At 44.2% G+C, this 13,302-nt stretch overlaps 1 protein-coding gene across 1 annotated transcript; it reads left to right on the top strand.

Annotated features, from left to right (window-relative positions):
- Window positions 1-584: 584 nt before the first annotated feature.
- Window positions 585-3,165, top strand: six3a (SIX homeobox 3a; the record flags this gene model as incomplete). The annotated part of the gene is given in 3 exon segments (XM_080781359.1): window positions 585-624; window positions 627-1,260; window positions 2,973-3,165. Coding segments are annotated over 3 exon segments (867 nt in total).
- Window positions 3,166-13,302: the final 10,137 nt, after the last annotated feature.

Below are 13,302 nucleotides of genomic sequence, written 5' to 3'. Positions count from 1 at the left end.
TCCGTATGCTGCCCATATAGTCCATTTGTCACCCTTTTTAAGCTCCCCCTCTCTGCCTCCCTCACATCTCTCCCCTCCCGTCTCCGTTAAGCATCTCTCTAGCAGCCTACATATCTCCTTCTTTAGCTTTAACGAGCCTCGTTAAGATCGCAATAATATTCCACCCTCTAATTGCTCATTCCATTCAGTAGACAGATGAGCGTTGGGCTTGTGCTTGATGCTCGCAGTGCAGTGGGAGGGCTTGCTGTTGAAGATTGGACACTGTGATAACCCCCCGTGCGTATACTGCACAAGTGGTGAAAGCCTCCGCGTTACGTACTGGCTAATGATTGGCACGCTTGACAGTGATTGGCAGGGCTGCCATGACAACGCCACAACGACACCAAGAAGACCAATAGAAAAGGGAAACAAAATGTTTCAATGCTACACTCAACGGCGGATTTAGGGGGGAGATATTATGAGGCTTGGTGTCATTAGGCGATAGCCATTGAATCATTCAATCTTTTTTACTCGCCGTTTATTATTTTTTTCGGGGGGTTTCTACCCTTTTTCTCGGTAATTTCTTCCTCTCTCAGGTCATTTCCATGGTGTTCCGATCCCCCTTAGAGCTTTATCCCTCCCATTTCTTGATCGCCCTTTGCTCCTGGCGAACAGCGCTCCCACCGCCAGGTCTCCAGAAGACTTGTCCATGTTTCAGCTACCGACCCTCAACTTCTCCCCGGAGCAGGTGGCGAGCGTCTGCGAGACGCTGGAGGAGACCGGGGACATCGAGCGGCTGGGTCGGTTCCTCTGGTCGCTGCCTGTAGCGCCGGGAGCCTGCGAGCAGATCAACAAGCATGAGTCCATCCTGCGCGCCCGGGCCGTGGTCGCTTTCCACACGGGGAATTTCAGAGACCTCTACCATATCCTGGAGAACCACAAGTTCACCAAGGACTCGCACGGCAAACTGCAGGCCATGTGGCTGGAAGCACATTACCAGGAGGCCGAGAAGCTCCGCGGTCGCCCCCTCGGACCGGTCGATAAGTACCGGGTGCGGAAGAAGTTTCCGCTCCCTCGGACCATCTGGGACGGCGAGCAGAAGACGCACTGTTTCAAGGAGCGGACGCGGAGCCTGCTAAGGGAGTGGTACCTTCAGGACCCATATCCAAATCCCAGCAAGAAAAGGGAACTGGCGCAAGCCACGGGACTCACTCCGACACAGGTCGGGAATTGGTTTAAAAACCGTAGACAACGAGACAGAGCCGCGGCAGCAAAAAACAGGTTGGTGTCCTTTCTGTCAAATGCTTACTTGTTTGTGTTAACCCGCTTTATGAAATGCGTCGCCGTCGGACGTTTGTCAAAAAGAAACGGAGGGTGATATTTTATAGCAAACGGGCTATATTTTGTACAGCCATACGTAGGCTACGGTAGAGGAAAGACTAGTGTTGTTGACGGTAGGGGAGGGAGTAGTAGTAGGCTACGGCGACATTTTAGTTATGAAATCTAATAACAATTCTATATGTTTCAATGATGAAAAACTGCCTTCGCAAATAATCGTATGTAGGCTACTGTCAGTAAAAGCCCACTGTATTAGATGTCTCAAATAGATACACAATAGTGCACTATAGCTATTTCTTACATATTTTGAAGTATACAGGCTATGGAAACACTCCCCATGTTCTTATATAAACAAAATGCGTTCGTAAACCAAAACCGGGCAGCATTAATGAAAGAAAAAGTATAATTAAAAATAAAATTCAAGTGGAATTATTTGTTATTAAACTTTAGAGAGAGGCTGCAGCGTGTGTTTATGCTGGCCTTTCATTTGAACAGCTTGTTTACGTTTTCCACAACAATGAAAGAAGGCTAAAATTACAAACTGATAGGCCTCTAAGCCACTCAATGTGACTAAACATTGCACTTTACACTAATATAATTTGTTCATTGATTCAGTGGTTTGGAAATGAATGTATAGTATAGCTAAATGAATATAAATGTGTTTAAATTAAAGCTGCTATAAGATATTAAATACACAGAATATTTATCACAACATATTTGAATTCAAATTCAAATATGTTATATACTGAATTGCATTAATATTATAAATATATTTTAATTTTGTATAGTGCAAAGCCATATGATATAGGCTATTGGTTTCTTTAGACGCGGCTGCAGTAGCCTACAATTATATTACATTTGTCACCATCTGACGTTTTTCAAATCTCAGTGGAAAAATATTAATATTACCGATATTACACTGGTAATGAAAATGACCATAGAAATAAATAAATAAATTGAGGGCATAGGCTGTATTCATAACATTAGTACTAGCTATCAATTCCTTTGAAATGCTATAATTGATTAGAATGTCATACCACGGTCCTATAAGCCATATGAATAGGCTATACTATTCTAATCTTTTTGCTAAATTAATAGATATATTTCCTCTGTGCTATTATCCCGCTGTGATGGAGTTATTATCGTGAGTGGATTGGAGATAAACATTTAGCATGATTGGAGTAACCCGACTTTGACGTCACTCATTCATACACGTCCAGTTTATATCCATTTGAAATGTATCCTATATATATAGCAAATACGTGGGCCTATTATTGATGATTTTTGCATTTTGATTTGGGCCAATTAGACCTCCCCCGTTTATTATTTTAAAAGCAGATTTGTATAAAAGGCGTGTGGTATTGATATGACAAGTAGCCTAGCTTACAGCCTAACCGGTGACAATTTACGCGATTTATTACTTTTGACAAAACGTCACATTTGTTCCACATTTGGTATAGTCTAAATAGCTGACGTGTTTTGTCCCCCTGAAAGCAAGTCTTGTCCGCTGGGCTGGTTGATAAAAGCATGCGTGGTTTGGGGCCGGCAGGGGGAAAGAAAGGCGAGCCTGAACCCTATTTGGCAGGGGGGGTACATTCTCAGGTCTAATTGCCATGTTTTTTTTCTTTCCTCCTCTCGTTTCTTTTCTTCTCCAGGCTCCAGCACCAAGCAATAGGACCAAACGGTATGCGGTCCCTTTCAGACTCCGGTCTCACCCCGCATAGCTCGGCGGAGTCGCCCTCGACCGCGGCCAGTCCGACCACCAGCGTGTCCAGTATGACAGAGAGAGTTGATACGGGGACCTCCATCCTGTCGGTCACGTCGAGTGACTCGGAGTGCGATGTATGATATACGGAAGAGAAAGAGAAAAGAAAAAAACTTAAAAACACATGATGAAACACAAAAAGAGAAATATTTACAGGGAATATGGACCTGAGAGAAAAAAAAAGACTTATGAATATCGCGGATGAAAAAAGGACCGATTGATATAAATATTAAAAAAGAGATAAAAAAGCACGTCTTTTTTTAAAAGCGCTTTCAAAGGACCCACGCCTCCCTATTCATACCCCCCACACCACCACCATCACCGCCACCACCACTATTTGCATGATGTTTTTTTAATTTTATTTTAAAATCGGGGAACAAGAACATCCCCGAAATCCAGTTTTCACGAGGAACACAGCGGAGGGAACAAAAAGCAACTTGGTATCTCCACTCTCCATCGCTTTTTCTCCTCCTCCATTTCCGTTTTTAGTATAGCCTATACTAGGCTATAATGTCGATGCAGACACACCAGACAAGATGCAATCCTGTTTTATTTTTGTCTTAGGTTCACATTTATTTTAATTTATGTTCATCAGACAATCATTTAAGTCGTAAGCACCTTTTTTTTTAAATAACATATTTCAGTCACTGCCTTTGTGGGGTATATATATACAACATGGTCAAAAAATGTGGAACGGAATCGTTTATGACTGTATCAGATTTTTATTTTTATTTCAAAATTTTATATTGAATTATGTATATCTCGAATAATGCGATCATTCTCCCGGTCTGTAATATACGTGTAGAAATATTGCTTGTACATAATTATTGCTCTCCTCCCCTTCTCATCCTCTTTTCTACCCCTTCCTCACTTTTCTTGACTTGGTGTTCCTACATAAAATATTTGTCAAAACGTTGAACGAAATGCTCTCTAGGCGTTTTTGTTGCTTTGGTTGTTTACTTTATAGCCTATAACTCAACGTGGAGCTAATGAGAAACGTCACGATACATTTATGCAAAAACGGGTTTAGGATGAAAATTATTGGAATGTTTCATGTTATTCTTTCATTCAAGTCGTTGTAGCCATAATTTATTTTCCCAGGGTCGTCCAAAGCGCTTATTTACATGATCCTATTCACTGTTTCTTTCTTGCGTGGTTATTATGTTAATGTATAATTTCTTTAAAAAAGAAGAATAATCAAATACAGTATTCAATTTTCTATCCTCCTGCATGAAGTCTCTCTCTTTCAGCTCCTATAAGGAGCCTTGGTGGATAAGACCATTGATAAGTAGCCCATCACATATATAGGCATTATACATTTGGCAAATTATTTTATTGTCAAAGCTCATCGCTGCATGGCGCTTAAGCGTGTCCAAACCTATATGCGGTCTCCAAAACAGTCCTATGTCCTATATATATGTGCATATACTGCACATTATGGCAAACGTCAACGTCATGCTGCACTTAAAAAAAATGTGAGTGCTATTTCCTCTTTTGTTTACGGTTGCTAGTGAATACAGAAATTAAGTAAACGCGCCATTAAATGGGCTAATCACGAGGGGACTCCTCCCTTGTCCCAATCTCCCATTGTGGGTCGCTGAAAAGAGCTTTTCTTTCCGTACGAGAACCATTCCCCCCAAAAGCCTTTCTCTCCTGCTGCCCTTCTATCTAAATCCCCAACCAATTATGCCACAGAAGAGCTAGGGCAGATTTACTGGGACACTGTTGCAGGAACTGTGTTGTCGGTGTCCTAATGTATAGAGCTTTCTAGTCTCTATATTACGACTATATATTTCCCCTGTAAACAAAGTGCTTTAAGCAATCGCCCCAAAACAACAACTGGCAGTGTATGAATATATGTCATATCTTTAGTATCAGATTATAGGCCTTGTTCAGGAGGACAAAACAGATGGTCAGAATATGTTTTGCAAAGTGGACATGCAATTAAGTGATGCAACATAAAGTAGAGGTATACTTCACAATGTTGTCACGCGCGCCGGATGTGTTTATTACCACAGTTTTAGCTGTTAATCTATCTGTTAATCCTGTTTACATATAGTCTACTAATCAAAAACCAACACATAGATTGTATTTATTATCTAAATTGTATATATAGGCATAAACTACTTTTGATTTGCAAGGGAGATCGAATAGAAGCTAATATTGTACAATATAGGCTATACCTCAGGTGAGTGGAGGTCAATCAATCAACACGGTCAACAGCACATTCAAATTCAGATTGCTAATTTAATTCTCAGAGAGTAGGATAATAATTTGTGATCTTGCTGTGCACCGTCCACACCGATTTTAATAACACGACTTACGTTTTCAAGAGGCTGCAAACCATCAACAGACCATTATAGACCACCTGTAACCTATATCTAGCACGAAGAAAGTGGTTGTTTTGTGCGCGCGACCTCTGCGTAAAAACGAGCCCAATGTTCATTGTTAAGTTAACAAGACAGGAGTTAATAATGTGGCGTTCTGAATGTTCCCAGTGATAACCATCTGAATTAAGCTATAACTTTATTTATATTTGTTTTTATTTTTAATAGATATGATGCATTATTTGCGTCCGTCAATGGATTATTTCCTCCAGTGCATAAACCTAATCAGTCCACAGCACAATTGCGCGGGGATAAGCCGCTATGTCTTCCCTCAGATGGACCGCATCAAAACAAGAAAACAAGTGTGTCAAAGCCCTGCTGTATGACTCTAGGCTTATTATCGATCCTAAAATAACCTAAGCCATAATGCCCCTGCACCCCCCCCCCCCCCCCCTCCCCCCAAACGAAGAAAACAAAAAAACACCCATGGTTGAAAACAAGCCATCTCCGATCCCGACGTGCAATCAAAAGTTGATTGCGGCTGAAGCAAATCTGTGTGTTTTTAAACCCGTTCCGAGTCTTAAGTCGGCCTGGGAGAGGAAGATAGGGCCCTATCAACAACACGGACAGACCGGTGGAGAGAGGCCATGGCACGGCCCCCACCACCGCCACCTCCACCCTGCCCCGATCCTTATCACCTGCCCCTCCTCCCCCCACCGTCTACGTGCACTCCACAAGTTTTATTGGCTGCGACAAGTCCTGGTTATGATTGAGATTAAATTAATCGTAAACTGAAGAGCATTCTTTTTTTTTTTTATCGCCAAAGGAGGACACGGGGATTAAGTCTATCTAAAGAGATGGGGCCTCAGATACGGACTCATGAATATAAAACAAGTGGTGAACGGGATACATTTGCGGCGATGTGTGTTCACACGCGCGTTATGTTCATTAGCCTTGGCTTTTGAATCGCCGTCCGTATGAAATGGGCAGATAAACTTAACCACTTGAGTAAAAATGAGTGAGGCGTGATTGTGTGAAATAACGTAAAAATGACTCAATCAACTATAGACTCAGCAATCAAACTCTGCATTTGGCTCTGTCGTCGTCCACGAGGTATCATTTCATGTTATAGGCTATAATATATAGCCTATTAGACGGACAGAGTAGATTTGTGCAATAGGTGAATCATTCTTGTCCTGGTGGTTCAAAAGTAGGCTATAGTCGAAGTGTGATTCCATTGTCTGTGTGCGCGCGCGTCCGCGCGCGCGAGCAGGGGTCGTGATCTGTCAGCTCAAATATGGATCACAAGACAAAGGAACTTAGCGAGGAGTAATCTGTGTGTGTGATACTTACATGAATACGGGTAGAGAGTAAACGAGAACGTGAGACAAGTGCGGCAACAATTGAGACTCGTATGACTGGTAGAGACCTCGCAATCTCGCATGTTTTTCTTTTCTTATTCTGTTTAAGTGCGTGTGTCAAACAAACAACATAAAGGATTAGTTGTCCTGTTCTGTTCCCATGGCTGCCGAGCATGGAGACATTCAGACATACCGGTAGCCTACATGCTAGGCTATAGGCCTCAGTGCATAAGGGGGTGGGGGGGGGGAGAAAAGAAAAAAGGAGGGAGAAAAAACAAAACTATTAGGCCGTGGTCCGGCGGTGAGAAATACTTGAGGGCAGAGCCCTGTTTTTTTCTCGGATTTCACCGGTTAACTGCACACAACTTTTCTTTTGGTGTGTATTCATGCAGCACCAGTTCCCTATGACCCGGATTCAAGCGTGTAGCTGCAGCCCAGCGCCACTATACTGGCTGTCAATGCAGGCCAGACTGGATGGGGCCTTTTTGGATAAACGTTTACCCCCCCCACCCCCCCCACCCCCCTCTCTCTCTCTCTCTCTCTCTCTCTCTCTCTCTCTCTCTCTCGCACGCTGTCTGATGTTTCCCAGAAGGCAGTAAGACGCGGGGCTGAAGCATTCCTCTTGACTCAGGAGCAAGAGTTAGATGCCAAATGGAAGCGAGGCATGTTTTTTGGCTTTTGATTGAAAGCTGAATTTCTGCCTCTGGGCCCGCCATTTAACAACGCGCGATAACTGCTGCGGGTATAGGCTATCCTAATTCGTAAGGGCGTTAACAATTAAAATGTATGATCTTTTTCTTTTTTTTTTTTACCCTTTTTTTCATTCGTTTATTTAGCTACGGGACATGTCTTAAGTTAAATGTCACCGCTTCCAGAGCAAAATGTGTGACATATTGGCATTTTCAGGGTGAAAACATTGAGCGCCATGTCGCCTTGCACCTGCCGCCTGTTGTCACTGACGCCCTAATAAACAATCTCTCTCTCTCTCTCTCGCTCTCTCTCTCTCTCTCTCTCTCTCTCTCTCTCTCTCTCTCTCTGCCCCATCTGTTTCTGTCTTCAAGACTATAGCGCGGGATTTAAAACTGTAATTCTATTAAATTGTAATTGTGGGGTCACGGGAGGCTATGATACAGGATCAGTGGTGTATAAGCCGCTCGTTTGAACTTTCATTTGGAGCCATATAGGCAGATGGGATCATGGCCATGCCCCCACCCCTGCAACACACACACACACACACACACACACACACACACACACACACACACACACACACACACACACACACACACACACACACACACATTCGGGTCAGCAGTGCAGTTCTACAGTCTCGTCTTTATTTAAACAAGCGTTAACACGAAAGCGACGCAACTTAAGCTTGTTCAAAACGCCCCTGGAGAGAGCACGCAACACCCGCTGACGCACGCGCGCAGCCACGCACAGAGGATGATATTTGTCGGAGGTGTGTGTGTGTGTGTGTGTGTGTGAGAGAAAGAGGGGGGGGGGGGGGGGGGGGGGGGGGGTGGGGGGGGACTGGACGTGTTATAGCCTGCTCAGCGTGCTATACACTATATGCTATATGCTTACTACACCGGCAGTAATATATAGGCTATATTAGCACATTTTGACATCATGTGAAAAATTGACCCCGAACCTCTCAGTTATATGCAGACTTGGGATAGGCTTGCGCTCAACCACAGAAAACAAGTCAATACAGCCATATAGGAGGCTATGTAAGTGAGCTAAAAGAGAATGAGAGACAAGCGTTCAGCTATATATGGCATGCTATACCACCTTATAAATAAATCAGACTCCGTAGCCCTATACTATAGCTATAACTATACGCTTACATAAAATATATTTAATTTCCTATTCTGTTTCTCCCCCCCCCCCCCCCCACCCCCCCCCCCCCGCAGATATATATGGGCGAACAATTAAGGCCTATAACAAAACAGCCGCATTGGGCCTATTATAACAATTGAGAGGTGACATTTAGAAAAATGAAAACTATGTGCGCGGTAAATTTGGCGGTGAAAATACAATTATATAAAAGTAAAAATAAACCTAACCGATAGAAGCAGGTGTTGTTCTATAATAATACACAGATATATATAAGGAATAAGAGGTCCTTTCCTCTGCCTCATGTGTCTCTTCTCTGTCCCGCTGTGGCTCTCGCGGTCCCTTCGAGCCTCCCATGGTGGCCAGACCTATAACACTTGACAGATTCATTTCAGTAATATTTGACGTTTCCACAAAGAGTTTATTAGCAAGAGAGACCATTAAATTCGATGTCACCGCTTACTTTAAGCCCTATATAACCGGACTCGCTTCGTTTCGGCGACAAGTCCGACCTCCTCCTTCCTCCTTTCCCTCCCTTCTCATTCTCTGTATGAATTGCTGATTGTTCAGTGTGGTCTCATAGTGGACGCTATTGTCTGGCAGCCCAGCGCTCCAGCTGAAACCTCTGGTATTGAAAGCACCGGATCAACCTGACCACACACACCCAGCCCTGCCGCTGTGCCCAGGCCGTGGAACTATACCCGCATGAAGCTTAGCCCACACATGACATGATGATGGGCGGCCCAGTCAGCTTTTCTAGTAGGAGTCTTCACCTGCAATGATGTTGTGTAAGACAAAATTGGGCCTTCTACAACTATGTAAAACAAAATTAGACATTTATCCCGGCGCACTATATAGCCTGAACAAGGCTACTATATTGTAATACAACAATTGAATTGTCATAATTATTTTCCTGATCAATTATTACTAATTAGATGTAGATAGCATGCCCACATGTACATTTAATACTGTTACGAGGTTGACAAAGGTGCACTTCCGGACACATTTATTTCCACATGACCGTGACCTTCCTTGATAGTCTACGGTCGGTAAGCATAGTGCATATTTTTCAAGGAAGGATTATTATAGCCTATATTGACATGTATTTGTTTAAGTGTTTTCGCAACATACATAGGCACTTTCACGTTAAATAATATGTCAAGCGGCCGCCTAAAGGTAGCTAATTGTAGGACAAATAATTCCGTAACAATGCTTGCGACCCTTATGGAAAAGTAGCTCTTGCTTTCATTGGTATCAAACATAATGCAAAACTATGTGGCAATAATAGCTATATAAGTCCATATGGTGATTGGCTCTAATACGTGACACGACAAATAGCTCGGTTTTAAGGCTGCCTCGCCTCTACGCCCCCTTCCTGAACCTATGCACTTAACAAAAGGTCGGGGATTGACTGGGCCCTCCGTTGCCCTTATCAATTTAACCTCCGTTTAGAGCGCTATAGCATGGATTACCCGGGATGCCACCCTCCTGCTCACAAACATCCCCTGCCGGAGAGGAGAGGACTCCACACATAAGGCAAGGCCAACATACAGACCAGACAAGCGCCATGGCTCTGCTGTGTTCTTTGACTGCCATCTAGCGGACGCGGGACGCCGGACATTCTACCGGACTCCACGGCTAAAGCAAGTACAAATATAGGGTCAAAACTGTAACACGTATACCCTTCCTCAAGTTCCTCATACTTGATTTTTTTTTTTAAATCTCTCACTCTTCTGTTTGCTGCTGTCGTGAAAATGAATGTAGAAAATTGTAAGGGTACACAGGCATAGCTTAAAATTAGGATAGGCCTTGTGTGTGTGTGTGTGTGTGTGTGTGTGTGTGTGTGTGAGAGAGACAGTGTGTGTGCACACACACTGTGTGCACACACACTCACACACACGCACGCACCCCCCCCCCCCCCACCCCCCCCCCCCCCCCACACACACACACACACACACACACACACGAACACACAGGTAGGCCTACAACTGGACCTTTTTAAAGTTTCATTGCATAATAAAAGTCAATTGATGATGCGGAACACTGAACTGCTATCTCCATTTAGAGCGGGATCGAGGACTCAATCCCCTGGTTAATTTTTCACCACTGATACCCAGAATATTCGTGTGTGTGTGTGTGTGTGTGTGTGTGTGTGTGTGTGTGTGTGTGTGTGTGTGTGTGTGTGTGTCTGTGTGTGTGAGAGAGAGAGGGAGGCATAATGGTGTCTGCTGGAGCGCGGCCTTTTAGAGTTTACCTCTTGGGTCCTGGAAAATGGGGAGGGGGAGGGGGGGGGGGGGGGGGGGGAGGTGCGCCTGGCAGAATAAGCGATGGAGATGGTTTCATTGTACTAAATGGACAGTAAAACACGCTTACAGCAACAAGGACATAGGAACTGCCATTAAGTCATCACTGGACGGTTGTGTATATGTTAGCCATGTGTAACATGTCATGTAGCAGGAATAAAACTTCTTCATTTCCCCTCACTTTGCAGCCACTTAGATTTCCCAAAACAGTCGGGAGCCGCTTCGAGGTCATGGAAGCATGAATAAACACTAGCGTATAGGCTATACTACTGTACGGTCCTCTCTGTTAAGTGGACATACTGTAATAGGGCCTATAGATAGATGAAATATAGCCAGGTCTCATTGACTGAGGTATAGCATGAAGGGGAAATGTTCACTTTGCAAGTTGTATGGTTTCGTAAGTTAAAAGCCTATATATGAAAGAATGAAAGCATATACATAGGCCTATTACATGCATGCATTAATACACTATGGTTCGGGCATCTACGGATGCCTCCCGAGTGTCTCCCTATAGGGAGGTCCTCTGTGCACGTCCCACTGCAGGGTTTAGCAGACCCCATGGCTGGCAGGCCAACGAGTAAAGACCAGGTGGAAGGTTTACATCTCCACACTGGCCTGGAGATCCCCATGGGGGGTCGTGGATAATGTTGCTCATGGGAGAGGGAACACTGGAAGTCTCTATACTGTTGGATCTGCTATACCCTGGCAACCCGATTCCGGATAAGCGGTTGAAGCTGGATGGATCCAGTGGGACCAATTTGGTGAGTTCACATTTTGAATTGAGCCCAATACCCCCCCCCCCCCCCCCCTCTTGCTTGCTCTATCTATCTGAAAGGTTTTGCATGTCATGATTGCTCTCGGATTGAGATCAACCACCCAGAAGAAAAGGGGGAAAATGTAATGAAGGTCCCATTTATTGTAAAACAGCTCCCCGTTGTCTGTAAAGAGTGTCATCTGCCGGAGCGCACAGAGGAAGCATGCACTAGTCTATAGTCATTAACCAGACCTGCAGGCTCTGGAGGCCTTGAGCCAAAAGTCGGGGTGTTTTGTCCGACCAGCTCTTGTATATTTAATAGGTTCCTGTACATGAGTCGCTCGTATAGAGCATCTTCAAAGCGGCTCTTTTAAAAAAGGGCCCGTGTCCCACGGTGGCCTCCGAAACACATGCATTATTAAAGCACACACCGGCCTAACCCCCGCACTCCTCCCCACACCAAGGCCAGTGCAGCGAGCAGCCGCTGCCTCACAGCTCCCACAGGAGGCAAGCGGAGAAAGCAAGTGTTTGGGCCTTGTGTGTGTGTGTGTGTGTGTGTGTGCGTGGGAGCGTGTGCGTGCGGTTGAGGAGGGGTGTGGAGCTCCAAAGCGAATTGAATCCTCCAAAAACCCATGGACATCAGTCTAACTTTAGACATGCTTCTGTGAAGCTTGGATGTGATGTGTGTAGTCAAGCATCTGATCTTTAGCTTTCGTTAGTTGTCTTTTTTTACTTTATGCATCCTATCCTAATGTCATCGTATAATTGTTTCCTTTTGCTTAATGTTCTGTGTAAGGCACATTGAATTTGTCCTTGTTGAAATGTGCTATATAGACTACAAATAAAATGACCTTGCCTTTTCTTTAGTGAACTATTAGAAAAAAATGGACATCTCTAAATAATTTAGGTTAATCCACGTGTCAGACTTCTTTCACATGACACTTGATAATTCTTCTTTTCGACCTCATGTCTCTCATATTAGAAGATTTATGTAGCTCTCAGATACAAAACAGCCTCAAACACACACACACACGCACGCACGCACGGACGCACACACACGATTATAATTGAGTGTGAGCAATTGGAGGGAATTGAGAGAGAGGGAGAGGCTGTGAAAGTGGTCAATTGGCTTAACTCATTGCAGTGTGTGTTCTTGGTGCAATAAGGAGGATGCAGTGGGCAATGTGCACTCTTTTGATTGCCCTATAATGTGGTGGCCCTAATGTAATCCTCCCCAGCATAAGAATGCCCCGGGGAAGGCAGATGAGTTAAGAGCTGCACAGTGTTTGTACTGGGATTAAGATATCATGTGGTCACAGCCATTCAGATGTCACATGAGCACATGCCAAATGTGAAAGCAAAACACATGTAGGCCCTAGATAAATACCTGTGCATGACTGGACGCATGCGTCATGACATGCATGATGTGCAATGCACACACATTCATGTGCATGCATGCATGAGCACACGCATGCACGCACACACACACACACACACACACACACACACACACACACACACACACACACACACACACACACACACACACACTCTTGCCATTCTCCCATTGCACACAACCTCTCTCTCTTCTTCCAGTAGGCCTGTATGTCTGAGTCTTTAGTAACCGTAGTAACAG

The sequence above is a fragment of the Protomyctophum bolini genome (genome assembly GCF_963924005.1).
Source record: "Protomyctophum bolini genome assembly, chromosome: 14".
NCBI lineage: Eukaryota > Metazoa > Chordata > Actinopteri > Myctophiformes > Myctophidae > Protomyctophum > Protomyctophum bolini.
Note: the sequence above shows the minus strand (reverse complement) of the source record. Positions and strands in the feature narration are given on the sequence as shown.